Source organism: Saccostrea echinata, unplaced genomic scaffold, assembly GCF_033153115.1.
Source record: "Saccostrea echinata isolate AGI-Se365-2 ecotype Australia unplaced genomic scaffold, CSIRO_AGI_Sech_v1 ptg000086l, whole genome shotgun sequence".
NCBI lineage: Eukaryota > Metazoa > Mollusca > Bivalvia > Ostreida > Ostreidae > Saccostrea > Saccostrea echinata.
In genome coordinates this window covers 3,810,178-3,834,085 of record NW_026889835.1, presented here as the reverse complement: position 1 = coordinate 3,834,085, position 23,908 = coordinate 3,810,178, and the positions used below count along the sequence as shown (strand labels likewise).

Here is a 23,908-nt window from a genome sequence, read left to right as displayed (position 1 = left end):
AAGATGTAGAAAATAATTCCCCATTTTATTACAATCTAGTGTGCTGTGAAGTTGTAACTAAGGAGGCCATCTTGGATTTGGTATTTAGCATTAAATATTTATGCTAGCTCTCCCTACGTAGCGGCTAGGCTAGCTCTCCGTTCAAGAGCGTAGCTTTACGTAGCAGCTAGGCTGTTGAACGCACCCCAGGTAGTCAAACCGCTGGTGTGATTATGATAAGCAATTAATGAGCCATCTACCAAAAATGTGAAATTCATGACTTCTGAGTTCAGGCTGCAGGACTGGCCTTAGTTGGTCATATATTGTAAATATATTCCATTTTTGAAAATCTTCTATATTCATATCTTGCGGGCAAACTGCATGATTATAATGAGTACTCAAACTTTGACCAAAATTGTGAAATTCATACCCTCTGGGTTCATGCCCTAGGATGCCGACTTAGTTGGTCATGTTTAGGAAATATATGTATATTGCATCTTTGAAAATATTTTTCTTTTCTCATGACATCTAGCAATCAAACTAAATGATTATAATGAGTACTCATCCTTTTATCAAAATTGTGAAATTCGTACTGTCATGTTCTAAATTTTGAATTTACTGGGTTGGAGTATATACAAATTTAGTTGTCATGTTCTAGATAGTCCGATATTCCTAATATATAAGATTTAAGACTTTTTTTTTTTTGGAAAAGTCTCATTTTTATATATAAGTTAAAAATATTTCCAAATTTTTATTTACAAATTTTACTATGAAAAGTGGCCAAAAATGCTTGAAAATGCACCATTCGGAGCCATTTAAAACAAAAATTTCTCCAGGCGAGCGAACCCCCTCCCATACTCTCCCCCTTCGAACTTCTAGATCAACCACTGAAATGATGTACATAGCCTAAAGTCATTGACCGGAACGAAGATTGATAAACTTTTTGTAAAGCTTAAAACCAATCCCGATCCCATAGGTCGGTGCTGCATTTATAACGAACTGATCCTTTAGCTCATCTGACGGGCATGGACGGAATGCAATAATAAGGTAAGTTTGGTTTTAATTATTTGTTATCCCTATTCAGGGCTGAAGCTTAAGTTAAGAAAAATATAAATCATACTGAACATGTACATATACAGTATTTGGAATAGAAAATGGAAACATTATGTAAATACTGCATGTAGTTGAGGGTAACAACCGAGGCGCAGCCTCAATGTTACCCTCAGCTATATGCAGTATTTATTATATACTGAATGTTTCATAGGTGAAGCTTGTGCGCATAGATTCCGCGCAGTCAATATTTTTTTTTCGAATATCACCCGTTGTCAAGCAATGTTGACTGTTCACCTTTGTTCTCTTGCGCTGGAGGGCGTAGTTTCATTCTTCAGAGGGTAACAGCGTGTTTTCAACAAATGTTTCTCGATGAATCAAATTCAAGTAATTTACATTAAAGTATACTATTATTTAATGTGATGAAATTATTTACAATGGTGATGCATTTATAAAAAGCTAGGTTCACTTTATGCATAAAATGGCCCTGTCCTTATATCAGTTAATCGACTATCAACCTATATCCCATTTCATATATCAAAATAAAGTAGAGACTTAGTGCTTTCATTTCCTATCACAAAATTTCTTTTTGAGAATCCAGGTATTCGAAAACAAGCTTTGGGAAAATGCAATGTTCTTGAATTTTGCAGAAAACATGCGTATTTGACTACCTTCAGCAAAGAATTAAAATATGAGCACAGCCCACGATCCAAAAATTAAAACATGTTTTGTGATCTTCAGAAACAGATCTTTCATTATGAAATTGCATATTTTGGATCAGAGGTTGTGCTCGATATGTAATATTGAAAAAATACCTCAACTTTTGGCAATTTTTAAGAGAATTTACAGGATATGGGGAAAATGACGCATTTTATGACGTCATAATGTATTGACTAGAGAGAAAATTACGTCATGTTCAATAGATACACTGTCACCAGGGGTGCAAGTTATAAATACTGCATTTTCAACTAAAACTGAGTAGTTTCGATTTTTCAGAAATTCTCAGGGCCAAAAAAGGCCTTAAGTGGCTCTTGCTCTTTATGTTCATGTATGAAAGTTCTCTTTTAATTAATGTATTAAAGGTTTATAACATTATGTTTCTTTCAGTTTGCTGCCTGTATCAAATACATAAACGTAGCTGGAATCTGATCCGTAGTCATCATAGTCATCTGCACATATAGAAGCTGATATTACCAATTGTGTCTGCAAAAAATTAAGACAATCAATATAAGACAAATTAAGACAATCATTAAAAAAGATCATTTAAACTAATTATCCTTTGCAATAATTTAACCATAATTTATCATTTCATAACTCAAGTTTCGCGATTATCTCCCTTGGAGCGCTCTTTCATTAAGGAGGGGAGTTTAGTTTCTGCGTAAACTGACAGGTGGGATAGTTATTGCCCATAGACTCTTCCCAGTTATTTATGATCTTGGATACGTTACATTATCGATATACCGGTCTTTTATAACTCAGTTCGTCAGGTTGATGATGCTGCACTTTTGAGTTCAGCTCGAAAATTACTGAATTTAATTGAAGGCATCATTTTTTCTACCCAAAAAATCGGAACAAAAGAAAATCAGTGGATAAGACATCAGACGAAGAAAATTAAGAGACATGGATCTCTAATAAATATACACGCATCTGTTCATTGCACATTGTTTTCTGAATGACACACTGACACTTATCATTATAATAATTTCAAACAGTCCACCAACTTTTTAGAAAAGACAGGGGATGCTCACTCCTCCATGGCACCTGATCCCACCTCTGATGTCTTAGAGGTCCGCGTTTGCTCTGCTCCTATTTTTGTAATGTTTAATGGACTTTTGAGCTCAAATACTGTTCGTTATCTCCATATATTTGTTTGTTTTGAACATATTTTATTGACAATGTGTCAAAGGGATTGGACACAAGTTCTAAAAACTTAGATAGTCCTCTCCCAAATATATATATATATATATATATATATATATATATATATATATATATATATATATATATATATATATATATATATATATATATATATATATATATATATATATATTTTATTTGTACTATCAAAGAAACGTTATGAGGTTCTTTTGTTTTCAAGAAGTAGACTAGCTTTGTAAAATACGTAAAGTGTAGCTCAATATAATCATCAAAATCATCACTGCTCGACATTATCTACATGTATAATCTTTCTACATGTATAACATTAAATATATTTTAAAAGCCCTAGCCATCGTTCATTTATTGATGCAAGTTTGACCTGTCCCACTTCCATGCTGATATGGATACTGTTTGCGCCTCTATCGTTGGTGTGTACAGTCTCGAAACTTGCGTAATGTACTAACTAATTTTAGAAACATATGTACTGAAAGATTATTCATCAACATTTATCTTTGTTTGGCATTTATGTCTCGTACACATCGCCATGCGGGCTAATGCCAACTTTGGGAAACGATTTTTTCCTGTTGGACATATTACTTACGCACTGTAGATACAGCCCAAACTCGTGAAATTGAGAAAATGATGCTAAAAATTCAACAATATCGCAAAGAATGCATACATATTATTATATTTCCTAAATTTTATTTAATTTAGAGGATTGGAAGTGGATCTTTTTATATCTTGTAGTTGCGCGAACAATAATTTATGTAACGTTGGACACGGGGATTTCGCCGTAATAACCAATAATGAATAAAGCCATATCATAACTAATATATTTTTAGATTATTAAAAAGAGAATTTTTAGAATAATTTATTACCTTGGATAAAATAATTAATTTCATTTTTAATTTCTAGTAACTTTAACATCTTGAAAACGCCACTTTCTTTACGACATCTAAAGAGTCAGATTTTATAGTACCAACACCGTGCGCAACGTCAGTACGTTTCAAAAGAGTAAAAAAACAAGATAGTTTGAACTACATTTATAGTCTTCACATTAAATGAGTTTTTTGGAATAAATCATTAATCACCTGGCTAAGTACGATTATAATATAACGACATTATATATTTTTATTCATATTATGATATAAATTTATATTTGCAAATATTTACATTTGCTGTGTTTTTCTACTAAGCCAACTGTGAGACGAACACTGTTGAATGCCATTTTCTTGTAAATATTAAATTAACATCTTCAATTTCAATAAATTTAGAAAACTCAGTATTAATGTTGATTTTTTTCCTGAAAAAATTGTGTTATACCTACCTAACTTCTCAACTGTTTTATCCCGAGAGGGTAAACAAACTTTTTTTTTAAAGATGGCCTTATATAGTAAGAAATTTTTTGCGATATTTTTAGACATTCTTTGCTCTCTACAGTAAAGGTCAACAGGGTCCCCACCATGGACTCATGGTTTCATATCAGTGAAACACTGCTCAGTTTAATCTTGTGGTCGGTACATTGATGGGGAAGGACCCTGGGAAGCCAGTTTAGTCGTAATTTTTCTTTTATTATTACTCACCACATTAATGGCTGGAAGAGTTACAAAATTATCTCCAAAATAGTTCTTATCCGAAAGGTATGAGGAGAATGTATGATTAGCCTACAAGAAAAACAGAAAATAAATTAAAGTTCACTTGCAGTGATACATATCAGAGTTACCAAATATGGAATATTTATTTATTCAATTTAAACATTTTCATTACATGTACATTAATTACACCGAGATACACTAGAGGGGCTACATAAAAGATCTATACAAAAATTTACATTGCGGTCTGGACAGGGCCATAGCCTCTCACAACGTCTATTTGTAGCATTACCAACAGGAAAATTTCCTCCTCCATAAAAAGCGTATGTCTTCCCATCAAATACTGTCAACATATGTTATAAATTCATTCTTTTTTTTGCAAGATTATTTAGAGAGAAAAAAAAAATGAAAATTGAAAAATTTGAAAAGTTATAAAGCAATTTCCTTACTGATGCTGAAAAGATTTGACGGATCATCATTTCTGTATGGACTCCCAATCAGTAAATCGTCGATATCGTCATTATTAATATCAGCAAACTGTTATAAAACAAAACATTCTGATTATATTTGAACGACTGATCAAGCAAGGAGAGGAAGTGTCACAAATGAGAATAGCATTTTATCCCCCGCCATGAATAGTGTTTGTCATGTCCGTCTTCTGTCCTTCCGTCTGTCCTTCCATCACAATTTCATCAGTTTCTAAGAAACTATTAAAAATATTTTTATCGAATGCCTATTGATCAGAGCTATTCAACAGCGTCAGCTTCTTTTTTTTTTTTTTTTACCTTGAACTTTCTTCTGATATTGACCCCACTGTTCTTAAATTATTGTTTGGCTCAGTTTCAAAGAAACTGTTTTAGATATTTTAAACAAACCTAATATGCTGATGCATGTTGATGAGATTTGTATAACGTCATCAGCTTTTTTTACCTCAGCTTTTTTTTAATCTTAACCTTTCCTTTTATTTATATTACTAAGAATTAAGAAACGTTAATGAGACATTAATACATCTAATATCGTGATAGATTTTGCTCTTAAAATATCTTCGAATTAAAAAAAGACATAAGTAATGTCACATTTACCCCAAGTTGTGGTCATATAGTTTCATAAAAAATAATACATACGCAATGGCAGTTAAAGGTCTTCATAAATCACGTCAAAGAATTGCCATATTGTATTCTGTATATTTCTGAACAGACTTTTTTATCCGAATATATTTGTTACATCATTAAATAGAAGCTTTTAAAATTGTTTTACAATCTTTTTGCTATGTAAAGACAATAAAATTTGGACTCTATATCCTATTTCATCGACCAAAGAGCTAGGCATATTTACAAAAAAAAAAAAAAAAAAAGAAAAAAAAAGATAATTCACACAGTCTGAAAATGATGAATATATAATTAAGAAAAGTAATTATCTTTTATAATCTTGTAAAATGTATCCCAGGGAGGTATGAGGGTGCTTTATTTTCTCTAGTTATTTCTAGTCCAATTGTGTTCCAATTTGACACTATCTTGCTCTCAGTTTTAATTACCCGTCTTTGAAGGGAAGGTATTTTACCTCAACATAGTGGTTGAAAAGCTTATAGAGTGCAGACGGAGGGTCAACAGAAAGACTTGATCAGGAAAACCATTGTCCTAGGTTTATGTAAATAAAGCTCATGCATTAAATGAAATGAATGTAATTTAGATAGGTGATGAAGTTCTTACATTGACTCTCATTCCGAATCTACTGTATCTTCTGTCACTTTCATAGCTTGCTATTTCTGTCAGCTGACCTTTCTCCAGTTTTAATAAAATTACTTTTCCAGCTTGCGTCCATTTACTTTTTAGAGTAAGGATTTCTCCATCTACATCCGCACCTGGAACCCCTACAGCAACGACCAATGACCCGTTGCCAAAGGGGTCACCAAAATCACTACTATGTCCGGCGAGGTCATAAGCTTCCCGACCAGCAATAGACATGTTGGTCATTGCAGTCCTGTTGCCAAAGTTATAGACGTGCAATTTTCCAACAGCTTGTTGGTCTGACTCAGAAAAAGATGGACACGCTGGGCTGCAGAAAAAAAGTCAAAATATATCATGATTATGCTGAAGTTGATCTAATCTCAGGAAAATGAAAATTGTAGGTATATTTTCTATCACTCAAATTGCAATGATGCAATCAAGCTTCATTACTATCTTTTCAACCAATCATTGTAAGTTAATCCGTGTCTGAATTGTTAAATATCAGCACATACTTTTCGCAGATCCTGAAGTATGGCTGATTCACCAATAGAGTGCCATTCTTTCCGCTTATCCGTTGACCAAACCAACTGTATGACTATTCAAGGGAGGGGAAGTTTTAGTTTCAATTGAAATCGTTTCTCAAAAAAAAAAAGTATCCATATAAGGTTTTTCACGGCATACGTACCTGTTCTCCATATATTTTCCTTGTAAGAGATTCCACAGGTATGGTTGTACCAGATGCTATATAGCATAAAATTGTCCAATATAAATTTCAACAAAACCACATAAATAACAATGGAATGTATTTAAATCAATACTATTTTTTCTTATATGAAAATATTTTTCATTAAACAGAATTTAGAATTCAGTATAGTGTATCCATGAAGTAATTTCGCAAGAAAATAGAGTTTTTGCATTATTTAGTTTCATGGGTAACATTTACGTGTATAAAATTTAGTTAAAAGAAGGGTTAGACAACGGCAACTTCACAGGTGAAGTAAATAATAAAGAATCTATAGTTTACCTCCTAGATTTTAGGTAGCAGTTTATCAGCGTGTATATGTATATATTTTTTTCAAATTAGAATAACCTGTTGATGCGGAGACGAGAATGACCACCATTCCGCTCTGTGTTAGGTTTCCTCCACTGTAGTGAGGTGTACCCATCACTAAGTCAAGATGTCCGTCTTTGTTAACATCGACAGATGTTAACGAGTATCCAAGATTACAGAATTTAGACTTTAAATAAAAGAAATTAAATTTATCAAAACTAATCATTTTTTGTATGCAAGATATGTAGTCAAAATAAGTATGTTTTTGTTTAGAGTTTGTTTCATGAAACAGATTTTCTTTTATTGCTAATACTCTTGTTGTATATCAAGAAATCAAGGTTTTTGTTTGCTGAAAATACCACCGATTGATACAAACATTGCCAAAAATGTACCTGACATGTTAGAGTGATATCTGGTTTCTGGTTCCTGTCTTTACCAGACCCATAAAACACGTAAACTCTACCCTGTTTGTCAGAACATCAATAAATTACAATATTTATATCGAATAATGATAGATGAGTATGATATCAGGCAGTGGCATGTACATGTATGCTAAAGTTGTGCTAAGGTAAGAGAAGTACAAGTTACTGTATATGTGCAACTTTGATTTTCTTGGACACAGGCACTTGGGGGCTGGACCCCCCCCCCCTTTCCATTTTTTTTTTTTTTAAACTTTGGGGTCCACAATTCGTTTGTCTCAATAAGCTGTTTTTAAATATATATCGTTTTCGACTGATCAGTCAAAAAAGATATATATATATATATATATATATATATATATATATATATATATATATATATATATATATATATAAACAGCTTATTGAGACAAAAAGGTTACATTATCGATATCGGGTAGTGCATATTAGAATAGGAAAAAGGTGTGTCGACCCCAGATTTACGAAAGGAAAAAAATGGAAAGGGGGGGGGGGGTGGCAACCTCCAAGTGCCTGTGTTCTTTGACATATTTTATAAATGGGACCTTAAAGAGTTCGTAAAACGAAAACATACCCTACCAAAAAAGATAAAGTATTTTAGATTATCTAGGTCTTTTAAAAACCTAATCGGAGCAACTAGTACCAGTATAATGACAATTTCAAACATTTTTCATGTTTACATACAGATATTTTTATATTTTCTAAGATCATACATTGTAATCTAAAGGACTCGTGCTTCCGTAGGAGCTTGCCCCAACTACTAAATCCACCATACCATCTAGGTTAACATCAAGTAATGTAACAGATGATCCGAATCGAGATTGTACCTATCACAGATATAAATAACAATTTACTTGAATAGACTTTAATCGTACAAAAGAGTAATCAGTCTATAAAGTAGTAAAAAAAAGTATATATCTATAATGTATCAGCAACGAGTATTACATCTCTTTTTTATAGGGATGACAATCTGTAACCGTAAACCGGTTACTCGATCGGAACGATGGTATTCGGTTGGAAAATTTGAATCGGTTAGTCGGGAAAATATAATAAAATATGTGTAGATTTGAATGCAATTTCCTTAAAATAAATAAAAATATATATATGAACGTTGAGTTAATGTTTTTGCATATATCTTTTCAAGCTGAATTTGAGCCAATTCAGATTCTCCCGTTTGAGGGCAATCGGTCAGTTTGTGAAGTGTTAATTATTGTTTAAACATCATGTTATTACCAAGTGATATAAATCACCGTTAAGTACCGTGAAATGATTATAATGTGTATCTTACCCCTTCTGTCCTTTGCAGTAATCTATCAAGCTTTCTTATTAAACAATGTAAATTTATAGTTCTGACTATATTTTCAATACAGAATGCATGTGTATGAAATTTGGTCTTAAAAATCATCAATGCCTTTAAGATCTCAGGCATTTTTATGGTTTTCTCATTTTGCCTTCTGAAATTGAAATAAAATATATAGATTGTTCTGGTCAGACAAAAACAGAATATTACTAAAGTTTTTATATGAAATATAGAGATAACGAACAGTGATCAAGCCCAAAAAGTCCATTGAAACAATATACAATTTGAGAGCAGAGCAAACATGGACCTCTAAAAACATTTAAGGTAGGATCAGGTGCCATGGATGAGTAAGCATCCCCTTTCGACCGATCACACCGGCCGTGTGCTCCTCGTCATGATAGGGCAAACGGACATAAACTCCATATGCAGGTGATATTAGTTTATGAATAGAACTTCTTTTTTTTTTAAAAAAGTCACGAATATATATACATGTATTTTGATACGATTAATCGGTCGGAACGTCTAACCGATTTACAATTCTGTATTCGATTGCCATCCCTGATTTTTTAATCGGAATTGATTATAAAATATTTGCATACCCCCTTTTCTCCATCAAAAATTCTGTTATATCCAATTGTCAAGTTGTTAATGTCTACATAATCAAAGTATTTACCAGGCCTTGGAAAACCATTTTCACTATCTGAAATGGCCACAGATATAATTACATGTATTATGCTAAACGAATTGAATAAATGTACATACATCGAGAAAAGATTCCTGATATTGTGGATATTTTGATAATGAAATGCCATGAATATATATAATTTACTCACTGTAAAGTATATAAACTCTCCCCGCCATCATGTTTTCATTCTGGGAAAATCCTGGAGCTCCGATGGCAACATCCACATTACCATCCCCGTCAATATCAGCCGCTGCCAGAGATCTATTGCGAGTAAAAACAAAGATGCTCACAGAAACTTACTATAAAGTTCGGAATAATAGATCCTCATGAGTTTTTAACAAGAGCATTAGCTTTGTCCATTTACTGTCTATTATTTTTCATAAATTCAATTTTCAAGAAACGGTCCCGCTATACGATTAATCTAATCGGAAGTAAAGGTCCCTTTACACACTTTCCGAGCAAGGATCCATGATTGTAGTCATTAAAGTAAATCTTCCAGTGATAGTCATCCCCCACCTGCTCTGGCTCCAGCTTTTGCTTCTTTATCTTATTCACTTGGGATTTAAGCTCTGTTAGCCTTTTCTTTTTGTGGAAAAAATAACAAGAATCAGATTTCTTGTGAAATTATTTTTTTCTTCATAAGTTTGTCACTTATGTTATATTTCAAAATGTTATCTTTCAAATATGCTATGTATTTCCATTTTTCCCATTTTCATAAAAGACATAAAGGTTCCATAACTTGCGCTCGTTAGCTTCCGTTTTTTCTCTAGATCGTTCCTTTAATTTTTTTTAAACTGTCAATAGACATTAGACTTGCCGAGTGTCTGTTGACAAAGTTGAGGAATGAGAGTTGGAGAAAACCGGTAACTAACGAACATGAATGAAACCTTTATCTCCATTTACTAAATTTCTTGAAAAACTATCCGAATATTACTACTGCAAGAAACACGAACAAATATTACGTAGCACAACGTGACGTCATAATAGGTGTTTTCTTGTTGGAGAAAAAAAAATCACTGCACGGGAGTGATGAAACATATATGGCAATAGTAGAAATGTCAATTATTTCTTATGAACATTTTACGAAAACATAATCAAGTCCTAAAATAAAATGCTCCTTCTCCAAACACCCAACATGAGTACATGGTCAGTTTGAAACCTTTAGTTTGTGTCCAGGCTTAATGCTGATGGCTCCTTGAGACCTCCTGATCTGAAAATCGGACACAGAAAGGTCGCCAGTATATGGTCTGTCTGTTTGTCTGCGCGGTTTGGGGTAAAACATCAGTGCAGTGTCCTGCTTCTTAGAGCAATTTATAAAGAGAGGATTGTGCGGAATATGGCATGCCCTGAAAAATAAATATGTAGTACATTTTTTCCTTACAAAAAAAATTGCATAAGAGTAAGTTGCCTTGTAAAGACTTAAAGCTGAACACGATTTGTAAAAGGAAGAGAATTAGTTTAAGAAATATTTTATTCATGATATACATAGAAGTACATGTATATGCAATGAACATGGATTGAACAGCAGGCAAAAATGGCCTATATAAGTTCTCTTCATTAGAGATCAGGGTACAAATGTAACAATGGTAAATATTTGTAGTTTTACAAAGACATGTATTTTAAACTAATTTTTAAGGAGATTACAGAATATAAAATTGAAAAGAGAGGGGAAATGAACAATAAAATGGAAAAATGAAAAGATAAAAGGGGGAGGGAAAAGGAAAATAAGGCTCAGAACCATATCTCTGTATGTACTTTCAGTCTGTATGCTACACATTACTCACTGCATTTTCACATTCTAAAATCTTTTAGAGTTTTTTAAGAAAATAAAAGGAGGAGAATTATCTTGTCCGCCATATTAGTTTTCTCAATTCTGTCGTTTTCCAACCGCTATATAAGCCTAAGCTTTATTCACGATTCAATGTATTTTGTTTTATGGATTACACCCGAGCACATGTCTCGTCATTGTGATAAATTAAACTTAGGCGCGACACAAATGTCTTATGTATGCCTCTTCCACGTAAAGGAAAAAAAAATAATCAAGTTATTCGATATCAACTGCACAGGTCAATGCATTGCAAAGTAAAATAAACACAGATGCACTTGCAATGAAATAAAACGTAAACAAAAAGGACAACGTGGGATATACATATTCTACACGTCGCAGCGACCAGCTAAAAGCAATCAGGTGTAACGAATGCGAAGGGTTTATATATCTAAGCGCTGATATAAGAGATAGGTAAACTAATATGGCGTATGCCTATTTACGAGTCGTGTTCAGCTTTAATATTGTAATGATTGATATGGCATTTTTGGTGGCGACTGTGTACTATTAAAGGTTTTACTGACTTCGTGCCATTTTCAAGCATTGTTATGGCGTCGTGCCACTTCCTGTTTGTCCAGCCCGCCATGTCCATTAATCCTCCTTGAAAATATTCCACAAGATTGTCCACAATGAAGTCGGAAGTATCGGCGACTATTGTAAACAGCTAAAATGTTCGAATGAATGATAAAGTTTTTATTAATTATGATAGGATGACCAATTTCGACAATAATTAAGACACTAGAGTGCTCCAAAACAAAAACAGATAAAAAGGGAAAAATCAAACAACTTCTTAGTTTGGGTGATAAAATATATTGATGTGTAATTCAATTCACTATTTTACTTTCTCTTTTACTTAATTTATAAGAAAATAAAAACAAGAGGCACATGAACCCTGAGGGGCATCTGAATATAAGTTTTTTTTCAGGCTAGAAGCTATCTGGACTCATCTTGTTTTTTTTTTTTAACAGTTTAGTCTTGACTTTATAATTTTTATCATATTCATGTAGCTTGTCGCCTAGAAGTTCGGGAGTAAAGAAGATGAGGTACACTGTATATTAGATTTCAGTATACCACAAACTTAGCCCCACTCTGGGGCATGAATTGTATAACCAACGGAGTATCACCCTAGGACCTGAATGCTTGACTCTGGAGTCATGAATTTTACAATTTTGATAAAGAGTTAAGGCTCGTTGTATTCATGCAAATTGTTTAACTGTTTCCTGCCCATGAATAAAGAAGATTTTTACCGGTGTGATGTATTTTCAATATAGATGACCAACTTAGCCCCTCCCTCTGAAATGTACCATAGGCTCCTGGACCATGAATTTCACAATTTTGGTAGATGGCTAAATGTTTATTATAATTATGGACAAAAGTTTACCTTTTTGATATCCATGAGTAGAGAGGATTTTTAAAGATATAATGTATTTTCAATATATGACCAACTAAGACCACTCTACTGCCTGTACTATGGACCCAGGGGCCATAAATGTCACAATTTCAAAAAAGGGGGTTAAGTACGATCGTATTTATTGTTATCATATTGATCATTGTTGTCATGCAAACACCTTGCCTGCTCGATATCCAGGAGTAAAGAAAAAGATTGCATTAATTGTGATGGTTTTGGTCCCATAGAGGCAAAGACTATAAAATTCAGATTTTTTGTTTTCTTTTAACCATAGATGTTATATATCAAATGGTTCAACCATCCCATAAACTGAAAATGCACTTTGCACGACAACGGACAAAAAAAAAAGTTGTAATAGGTCAACTGACTCGGGGTGACCTAAAAGAAACGAAATGATATTGAAATCATATTGGATAATAAATTGTATGATAGTGTCAAGTGTGAAAGTATTTTAATCAAAACACTAGTTTCCAAGCTATACTAGGTATGAAGATTGGGTTTATTGAACTGCATACCTGCAAGGTGCATTTTTGTCACTAGACCAAAGGATGAATGCACTAAATGCCAGATTTGGGGTTCATTTTCAGTCGTTTATGATAACTTTCAATTTCACTCGTGTTTATTTGTTTAAAAATCTGATAAATTCAAAACCGAATTTGTAAAACTGATTTTAGATTGTATCCCTTGTTCCTTTGCAAATTTCGAGAATTTTCACTTACTTGCCCTTCATTGAAGAATAGGTTGATAAATATGTAGAGAGGTGGAGGTAATATAAGAATGGGTTTAAAATAAGATAAGCGTAATATAGAATAATGCTCTGGCACCAGTATTTACATGTACATAGGTACAGATGATCGTTAATCAATGCCTAGCTCTTAAAAGTGTTCGAACACAATTCCCCAGTAGCTCAGTTGATAAAGCACATAATTATGTTACCTTTATTTTTAAATTTTTTTTTGAAATTTTGGAATTTAGTAAGAGGTAAAAAAAAAAAAAATCACCTGGTGAATCATCCTATGGAGATTCAAGAAATCGTGACTACCCCCTATTATTAAAACAGATTCGCACTTCGCGAATACAAACTTTTCGTGATGTAATTCCGTAAATGTGTAATTTATATGTTGATTGTTGACCATTCATATTATTTTTTTTTTTTACAAAAAAATGCTCCTTATAAAAATGTATTTCGTAGCAAATTTCGTATGTTCTTAAGTGCAGTCATCCAAAACTCTAAATCATTTCTACGATCACAATGGTTCCAGTATTTGGAATCCATAAAAGTAATTTCTTTTGTAAAATTTAACTGACAATTATTCATTTTGAGAGCACGTGCAAGACTGTTTTACAGAATGGAAAGCATAGTTTTCCTGAACTGAACTGAATTTATTAATCTCTTCACAATTTTACAATTGTATAGCGAGATATAAATGTAAACTACAATGATGAAAAATAAAAACACATATATGGCATGCGTGAGTATGAGGATAGACAAATAGTACAATTATAGGTTTAGGTCTTTACTAGTTTGGGGAGCACGTTTTAGTAATTTTTTTAATAAATATACACAGTTTTCTTAAAAATGACTGTTTATCTGAATTCATTATTTCTCTAAATGTAATTGTATTTTTGAATCGTAATAGTTTTTGTGTTAAACATTTATTTCTTTCACGTGTCATTGCCGTACAATTTAATATATAATGGAATTCATCTCCTTTTTCATTTAATTGACATTTCTTACATAGTCTAATCTCTCTTGGTTCATTTAACCAACGTCCAGTTTCAATTGGCAAATAATGATTACAAGTACGGAATTTGCAGAAATTTATGGCTTCTTTTCGTGATAGAATTTCTAAATATTTTTCAAATTTTAGTTCGTCTTTGTATATTCTATAATTTAGGGTCTTTGATAAATTTTGAACATCCGAATTCCATTTTTGTTTAAATTGATCTATTAAAGTTAGTTTTACTTTCGCTCTTAACCAATTTGGATTGAAGGCTTGACTGTTCCAAATATTTGAAAGTCCACAATCGTTTAAGATATTTAAGACATTATTTATCCAAGCAATCTTCTTAGTCTTTCGATTTACGGTATCACTTAATTTAAACAGCAGACTTGATATTTTTGTTTCTTTTCCAAGTTTAAGTTTACACCAATAGGAAATAATACGCGTTTGTATTTCAATGGACATGGGATGTCGACCGAGTTCACCATACACCATACAGTTCGGAGTAGATTGTTTAAGGTTAAGAAGTAATTTACAAAATTTTAGATGTACTCTGTCTACAGTTGCATTGTTCGAAAATCCCCATACTTCACATCCGTACAACAATATAGGCTGAACAATTTTATCGAACAGGTCTAACTGACATCGTATTGATAGATTATGTAAGCGGCCTTTCTTAAGAATTTCAAATATTGCTTTATTTGCTTTGTCAACTTGTTTCTGCTTTGCTTCCTTGAAAGAACCTGACGTACTAAATAAAATACCCAAATAATTAATTTCATTTACAACTTCAATCAGCTATTCGCCGTATTTAAACTCAGGCTTTTCTTTTTTCTTTCCTTTACTTATTATCAAAACTTTTGTTTTGTTAATATTAATCTTCAAATTCCATTTTCTGCAATATTTTTCAAAACAATTAATTTTTGCTTGTAAGTACTCGGCAGATTCAGCTATCAATACGGTGTCATCGGCGTATAATAGTGCAAATAATGTCAAATACACATTTAAATGTTGTTCAAACATAACAGATATAGTAGGTAAACCAATTGACATATTTTGTTGGAAAAAATTCTGCAGGTCATTTAGATAAATTGAAAATAAAAAAGATGATAAGTTTTCACCTTGTCTGACACCATTTTCACAATTAAAAAAATCAGTAACGTTATTATCATAGACTATCCTTGATTTGATTTGATTATACATATTCGGAATAACATTGTACATATTTCCATTAATATTGTTTGCACACAATTTAAACCAAAGAGCTTTTCGCCATACATTATCAAATGCTTTCTCAAAGTCTATGAAAGCACAAAAAAGTTTTTTCTTATTTAGTTTCAATAATTCTGATATAATATGTATGGAAAATATATGATCAACAGTTGAATATTGTTTTCTAAAACCAGTTTGATTTTCCTGCAATATTTCATATTCGTTTGAAAAATCGTTTAATCTATCATTTAATATGGATGTAAAAAGTTTTCCAATACAGCTTAAAATTGTTATAGGTCTATAATTTTGCGGATTGTTTTTCTCTCCCTTGTGTTTATATATTGGAAGGATATTTCCTTCAAGCCAACATTCGGGTTTTTACCTGTTGAAAAAATTAAATTAAACAATTTTTCGTAAAGTGGGAGCATAATTTGTATTGATGATTTTATATATTCATTTCTTATTTTATCCTCGCCTGAAGCTTTGTTGTTTTTTAATTTTTTTACAGCACTAAGTATTTCATCTTGCGAAATGTATTTGTTTAGATTATGATTCAATTCTTCTATTTCTAGTATTTTAATTTCATTATCTAGCATCTTTTCTATATTCTCTGGTATTTCAGGTGCCTTATTTAACTCATTGAAATAGTTAAATAATTTTTCAATATCGATTTGATCTGCATTTTTTTGTTTATTGTTTTTATTCAATATCTTCCAATATTGTCTGGGAGTTTTGAGTCGCATATTTTGTAACTTTTTGCTCATTTCTTCACTATACTTATTTATTTCTCTGTCTAACACTTTTTTATAAGCCTTTTCTTTGTTTTTATAATTTTCTTTAGCATTTTCCCCATTTATCAAGTACTGAAGATTATAAATTGAATTAACTGACATTGCAATTTCATCTCAATAAAATATATCGTGCTTCCTAATTTGCTGGGTTCCTGATGGGCTTCACTAAAGTGGTCCAAAAACTGAGATTTTCTTAAAAGGTTACAAAGAATGTAGGCGAAAAGAAATATGTATTTTTTTTAGAAGCAGGACTGATACCTACCTGTTTTAAAATAAGCTAAAGTTACATTTAAGAAATAGCATTTGTTCTTTTAATTCTGTTACTTTAACCCTACTTATTTATGTTCAAATTTTATAAATACCTCAGCGTTTCCAGTTATTTCTGCATATCTAAAAAATTAAATTTGTAACTTAATTACAGCAGAGATATATTAAATTCTCATTTATTTTTGTATTAAACATACTTACGCTGTCACTAAAGCTAGAGTAGAGCAAGATTCTATTAGTGTTTTGTTGATTTGTACGGACCCATAAAATTCCTTGTAAATTTCAAATAGGTCGTCAATTGGGACGTACCTAAAATAAATGAGTTAGCATAGTGTCATCATGGAAATTTAGTATTGAAGAAAGGAAACTTGGGGGGGGGGGTCTGTCTTACCATTCGTCGATTTCGTCCACAACATTCAATAGATACACAACAACTATATCTCCACCTGTAATCAGACATAGATGATGTTTTTTGTAAAGCGCAATCAAAATTGAAAATGTCGAAGTGAATTACATAAAACTCATCTCTTGTTTTATTTTTCCAAACATGGTGACAAAACTTGTTGTGTAAAACACACTTGTACGTGATTGTTGTTCTTAGAACATACCAAAGTGGCGTGTTGTTCTAAAACTTGCAAGTTGATGTGTTGTTCTAAAACATACCAAAATTGCCTGCTTTCCTTGCTTTGTGGACTGACCCATGAAAGTTAGTCTAAAAAATCAATTCATTTCGCTTTTGACAAAATTCTGTTAAATACGAAATTTTGATATATTTTAAACAAAAAAACAACAATTCATCTTACATATCCCATGGCCGACAAAAATCCTTGATCCACACCTTGACTTGTCCACAGTGAGTCCGACACCTGATTGGACATCATCCCCATCATAAATGCAAACAATTTCTCAGTTGCCTGATTTTAAGAAAGAGAAATCAATGACAATGTATCATATTCAAATTCTTCAAATGAATTTTAAAATATGTAAGGAATCAACCGATGTGATACCCAACAGATCTTAAACACTAGACACATTCCTTGAACACATTTTTCTCGTAAACAAATTGTTTATACAATTTATATTTATATATTTTGCATACCACAAGTAAAAATAAAATTGTGCGCCTTTAAGTCATTTCGGTCTAGTCCATCGCATGATGTACGGATTGGTTGGTTATCACAGAGGATTCATATGCAATATATTAAAACAGACCTACCTGGTCCCATGGTTTGGGTTTTTTGTTGATGTAGTTTATAGTTGCATTCAAGAACGGTCCAGATTTTGTATCGTCTGATATGTTTGAAAACATTCCTAAAAAATAGAAGATAATGTTTTAAATCATATTATAATCACCAAGTATATAACTTTTACTTTTAAATTTGATTTAATTATACCTTACCAAACTCACAAAGCTCATTGTAAAAGGCATCGGGATATGGTGTTCCGCTGTAAAACGCCGAGGAATGGTGGTTGATTATCTGCAAAAAAAATTCGAAACCAAATTATACCTTATTAAAGATACGTCAAATAGTAATGAATATAATTTCTTGAGGTAAGAATAAGAAATAATAAATGAATATAAATTTGATGAAAGTATTAATACCTTTTTTACTCTATGACTATACTAGTGTTTTTTTTTTTGTTTTGGCAATTTCTTATTGCATTGTTTATTTTCTATTTTTGCATTACTATATATATATTTAATGATGTGTTAATAGCTCTCCTTTTTTCATATGTACTCACTACTGTATTTAACTATTTGCATTGTATATATAATATTTCCGTTGTTTTGGTAATTTCTTATTGTACTGTATATTTTCCATTTTCTATTTTTGCATTGTATAATTCATAAATTACAGCTCAAAAAACTTCTTTACATGGCCCAGTGTGAACAAATAAAATGCAATTTTGAAAATACATGCATTTTTACGAAACAAAAAATATAATGCAAGGATATGATAAATTTTACAACTTGACGGTATTTTCAAAATTCAAGATCGATATTTACTCTCTAGAATTTTTCTCCCTTTTTTGCACGAATAGAAGCAGTAATTGGAGTAGGCTTGCTGTTAAGTTTTCACTTAACGTTTTGAATTGAGCACCATTCCCGCTCGAGTTCCTTCCTTTTAGTTGTTGGCATAATTTATACAATGATTTCAGGTGGGTTTACCGTAAGTTTTGGGGTATATGTCGATGGGGTGTATAGGTCGAAAGGCTCATTTTCAGCCATAATTTTTTAAAAATCCTTAGATAGGACGAATTTGGAAGATAGGACGAGGCTTTGTTTATCGATTTCTAGAGATTCTTACGTAGATACTACGTATCAGAACATGTAACCCTTTAAATCAAGATAGTGTTACGGCTACAGTAGTGTATCAACTGCATTGCTTTTTTGCGGCAACACTTGTGCTTTTGAGTTACAGCTAAAAAATTATATATATATATATAAATACATGCAAATCGTTTTCTGAGAAATACTAAACATGCATGCTACTATGCTTTCAGTATGTCCATATCTAGCAAAGGATACATTCTCAGCCTCAGTGCATTTTCTACACTTTGCATGCGGCCGAGAACACTGCCAAATTGAAATGATTGAAAACATATTTTGGTCAAATAAGAAACTCTTAGTAAACATGCCAACTGCTAAAAAGATATGTTGAAAACTCTCCAGCAGAAATGGTACTCAACTCTGTAAAAACTAAATTCATCACATACCTAGTCGCAATAAAAATTTTATTCTTGTATAAAGGAGTACAACTATTCTAAACTAAAAGGCAAAATATCAAACATTGATTAAAAAAACTATTTTAAAATTGCAAATTTCCTCCTATCTTATTTGTTTACATCTTTGTTTAGTAGCAATACATTTCCTTTCAAAACGTGTATTCAATATTGTTGGCAAAAGCATGTTAGGTTAGAAAGTTTTCTGAGCTATATATCACAAAATATATGATGCTTCCTTCTTATTGTACTCATTTTTATTATTTCAATATTATTGAAATTACGAATAGTTTCATTAATATTATACGGACTGCTTCTTCAAAAACTTTTGATTTTCAAAGAGAGACTTTGTCTGTAAAAATTGTGATTTGGGATAGGATAAAACATGTGTTGAAGAACGTTTTATCCAATTACATACCTGGGAGTAATTCTTTTCAGGATTAGGGTCGAAGAATCTTGCAGCACGCTGGGCTGAAACATATGCATCAAAAGGAACTAGCATGTTTTCAATATTTTCAAGAATCTTTCAACTGCAATATTTCTAAAGTTTATTTGGCGTGTTGGGGGGGAAAGTACTGAAAACATTGTTTGAATTATAAATTAAGGAACGAATGCCTTACCCACATTCAGCTGCGTCACGATGCCAGCTCCGAGTGTTTCATGAAGCACAACGGCCAACGTTAGAAAAATTATTACGTGACTCTTCATAACGGTTAAAACATTTTCACCCTAAACTGTACAAATTACAATTGGCTTAAACTTTAAGAATACAAATGCAAATATAGGTAAATAATCAAGATTGTCACCGATAAAGAAGGCATGTGACATCATCGTCTATCATATCTGGATCTTCCGTACAAGGGTATTAGTATACAAACACCATGCTTAATGTAAATTAACCAATGTATACACACAAGTTATTATAGAAGTATTAATAATTCATGATTAAAAACTCTGTGAATTTGTTTTTGAATAAATGCTTTTCTTCAAATTCCAAAGGTTAATATGATAAATATTTTCAATTTGAAAGACTATTCTCGTATTAGGCGAAGTAAAAGATGTCCTTGGTCGGTACAAAATCCACTCTACTGGTATATCTCGAGGGTACCCTGTAATCTAGATTATGCTGATTGATAACCTGGTTGTAAACTGGGGTAGTTTTCCCTCTTGACATCTTTTTAACTTGTCTGAGAAGAAACATTTAAAAATAAATCTTTGAGCATGTGAGACATGATTTGTATGACCTAAAATTAGTGAGGAAAGTAGTCCGGAGGTGTTTGATGGTCAAAAGAAGAATTCTAAGCATTTCCAAGGCATACATCAATCGTGCAAGTTTCGTCAAAGTATTGGTAATTTGAAAAATATAGGTCACACAGCATCCCAGAACACTACCCGATCTCTTGTGTCTATATAGATGCAATATTTCTGCAGTATTAGTCCAGGAGTTATAAAAATGATGAATCCATATTTTCCAAAACCTTCCAACACCCGAATTCTCTCATGTTTTTTGTTTTCACTATCCTTAATTGTAGGTCTGGTTAATGTGCATCTCTAAATGCAACACTCATTCAGAAATCATGTGAAGTTTCCAAACAATGTAAAATCAGATACAACTTCGTGCGTATTATTAGGTTTACTCAATATAGAACTTATTTTCCTGATCACAGACCAAGAAATTAGGTCAAATATATACTAAAGCATTGAATAATTATTTTTTGACAGATGTAGTCTTATAATCAAATTGAACAAATTGAGACTTTGTTTATATTTAGCAACGTCAATTTCATTTGTTTACTTCAACAGACACAGTTTAAGAGGAAGACTGTCACTGGTCGAAAGCTTTCAACAAAATAAATCTACGGGTGCATCCTCACGATGTGTTGGCGATATGTTTATGTCTTTTAAGGTTTCAAAATTGTGAAATCCATGGCCTCTTGGCCCATAAGTTCAGGCCTTAGGGTGGGGGGAGGGGAAACCGACCCTTCAACATTTTCGTACTAAAGCAGTAGAACATTACGTCCCCCCCCTCCGCCAATACGAAGTGTCTGGGCGTAATTTGTCGTATAGTGGAAAAAAACCTTGCATTTTAGACGATCATCTTCCCAGCTCATGGGCTTTAGCAGAGTAACCGTTTCCATGATTATATTAAATTCAAGGCCCCAGGGCCATGGTTTTCGGCCCCAGAGTGGGAATAACTTGGTGATACATGTATAGTGAAAATAATTACACATTTAAAATCTTCTTTACTAATGGACATCTAGCAGGCAAACTGTATGTATGTTTATATTAAGCCTTGAGGCTTGAGCCCTTTACAAAAATTGTAAAATAAATGGCTCTGAGTGGGAATAAATTTGTCATATATTTAAAATGTATTATATATTATAAAACATTCTACTTTATTATAGACAACAAACAGCCTATCTTATGAAATATTCTTCTTTATTGTACATCTAATAAAAACTGTTTGCATCCTTGTAAAGAATATTTGACCTTGTGATGGGATGTGACGGTACATATTGTCGTTTTGTACATATTGTACCGAGACGAGCCTTATTTTCCTCCTGCATAATGGACGACAAAATGTACAGTCAAGCACCAGCACATATTGTCGTCGGCGACAATATGTGCAGTCAAGGTCGGCATATTTTGTCGCCGATACATTGTTTTGACGAATATTTACTTGAGAAAGAAAGAGAGATAGACAAACACACACACGCACGGAGGGGGACAGACAGTATTCTTCGCAATACTGTAGGGAGAAAACTTTGTTGGTCAGACAATTGTGTCCAGGATTGATGTACATCACTATGATATGTCAAGATACCAAAACTCTTGAGATATCTGATAAATCAGCCTCTTCTTTTTTCTTGTAATATATATCTGGATATTGAATTAGTTTTTTGTTTGTTTGTTTGGTTTTTTTTTTTTTTTGCTCAGTAGTAATGATTATTTGGAAAATACATTTTTGCACTATTCTTATACAATCAATGCCGATATAATTGTCGTTGGGGTTGACATTTTGGATCACCTGAACTGGAAGTTCAAGTGAGCTTTTCTGATCACATTTTGTCTGACCGCCCCTCTCTCTGTAAACTCACAATTTCAGCTTCTCAAGAACTACTGGGTCAATTTCAAGCAAACTTACCACAAAGCATCGGTAGATAAAGGGGATTCCAGTTTGTTCCAATGAAAGGCCATGCCTTCTTTCAAGGGAAGTAAAAAAATCTTCTCAAGAACCACTGTGTCAGAAAAGTTGAAACTTATGTGAATGCTTCTTTATAAGAAGAGTCATTTTCATCCAGATCATGACCCTTGGGGGTGGGGTGTGGCTACAAAAGGTGATCGAAGTTTTTCATAGAATATTTAGAAAAAATTCTTTCATTCTTTTTTTCAAGAAGTACTGGGTCAGAAGAGATGATATTTATGTTAAAGCTTCTTTACATAGCGTAGGTTCAATTTTGAGGTGCTGGTGGGAAAAAGATTCCTCACTGCTCAATGACCCTGAGTGCCAAGTAAAGGTTTAAATTTGCATCCTTCCACCGGTATGTGGTGAAGTCTACATGCGAATGAAAAATTCTCGAGATGGACATAATAACAACAAACAAAAACAAAATCAATTTTGTTCAAATCATGGCTCCAGAGGTAGGGTTGGGCCACAATGGGAGATCAAAGTTTCATATAGGAATATATAGAGAAAATATTTAAAAATCTTCTAAAAAACAGACAGATGTAGCACCGGCGCACCACTCCCCCCCCCTCCCCCCGCCCTGTGGTTTGTTTTTTTTCTGCTTCGGTAAATTCTATAGGTTTGATTTGTATATATATGTTGTTTAACGTCCCTCTCGAGAATTTTTCACTCATATGGAGACGCCACCACTTGCCGGTGGAGAGCTGCAAATTTTGTCCTATACTCGGCACTTACGGCCATTGAGCAGTGAGGGATCTTTTTCGTGCCAGCACCTACTGCGACACGGGACATCGGTTTATACGGTCTCATCTGAAGGACCGGTCTCCACGTCCCACAGTGGGAATCGAACCCGCGACGTAAGGATCAACTCCTTACTTCTCGACTCTAGAGCAGACATCCTAACCACTGCGCCACGCGGGCGACTCATCATCAGGTAGTGCAGATTCAAGTATCTTCAAATCTAACCGGGCCTTGGGTGGGGCCACAATGGGCGATCAAAGTTTCACGGAGGAATATATGGGATAATTCTTTAAAAATTATCTTCTCAAAAACAACAAAGCAATGATT

General features: G+C 32.8%; 1 protein-coding gene across 1 annotated transcript; it reads right to left on the bottom strand.

Annotated features, from left to right (window-relative positions):
- Positions 1 to 2,073: 2,073 nt before the first annotated feature.
- On the bottom strand, positions 2,074 to 20,398 carry LOC133177026 (phosphatidylinositol-glycan-specific phospholipase D-like). The gene is made up of 24 exons (XM_061312110.1): positions 20,274 to 20,398; positions 20,072 to 20,124; positions 18,329 to 18,407; positions 18,146 to 18,240; positions 17,733 to 17,843; positions 17,593 to 17,641; positions 17,321 to 17,375; positions 17,131 to 17,238; positions 17,025 to 17,052; positions 12,052 to 12,191; positions 10,862 to 11,048; positions 10,154 to 10,284; positions 9,851 to 9,963; positions 9,617 to 9,717; positions 8,431 to 8,544; positions 7,673 to 7,744; positions 7,320 to 7,467; positions 6,915 to 6,970; positions 6,742 to 6,824; positions 6,212 to 6,557; positions 4,952 to 5,039; positions 4,742 to 4,845; positions 4,494 to 4,574; positions 2,074 to 2,232 (listed from the first exon to the last, which is right to left on the bottom strand). The coding sequence occupies exons 1-24, from the start codon at positions 20,359 to 20,361 to the stop codon at positions 2,122 to 2,124; spliced, it is 2,541 nt and encodes an 846-aa protein (XP_061168094.1). The 5' UTR covers positions 20,362 to 20,398; the 3' UTR covers positions 2,074 to 2,121.
- Positions 20,399 to 23,908: the final 3,510 nt, after the last annotated feature.

What these genes read in the sequence shown, in the direction of transcription:
- LOC133177026 (XM_061312110.1), bottom strand. Translation starts at nt 20,361, where the DNA reads ATGAAGAGTCACGTAATAATTTTTCTAACGTTGGCCGTTGTGCTTCAT. An exon ending in TACTTCAGGATCTGCGAAAA is followed by an intron (nt 6,558 to 6,741) that starts GTATGTGCTGAT and finishes TTTTTTCTGCAG; the next exon opens with CCCAGCGTGTCCATCTTTTT. An exon ending in GATTCGGAATGAGAGTCAAT is followed by an intron (nt 5,040 to 6,211) that starts GTAAGAACTTCA and finishes GTTTTATAACAG; the next exon opens with TTTGCTGATATTAATAATGA.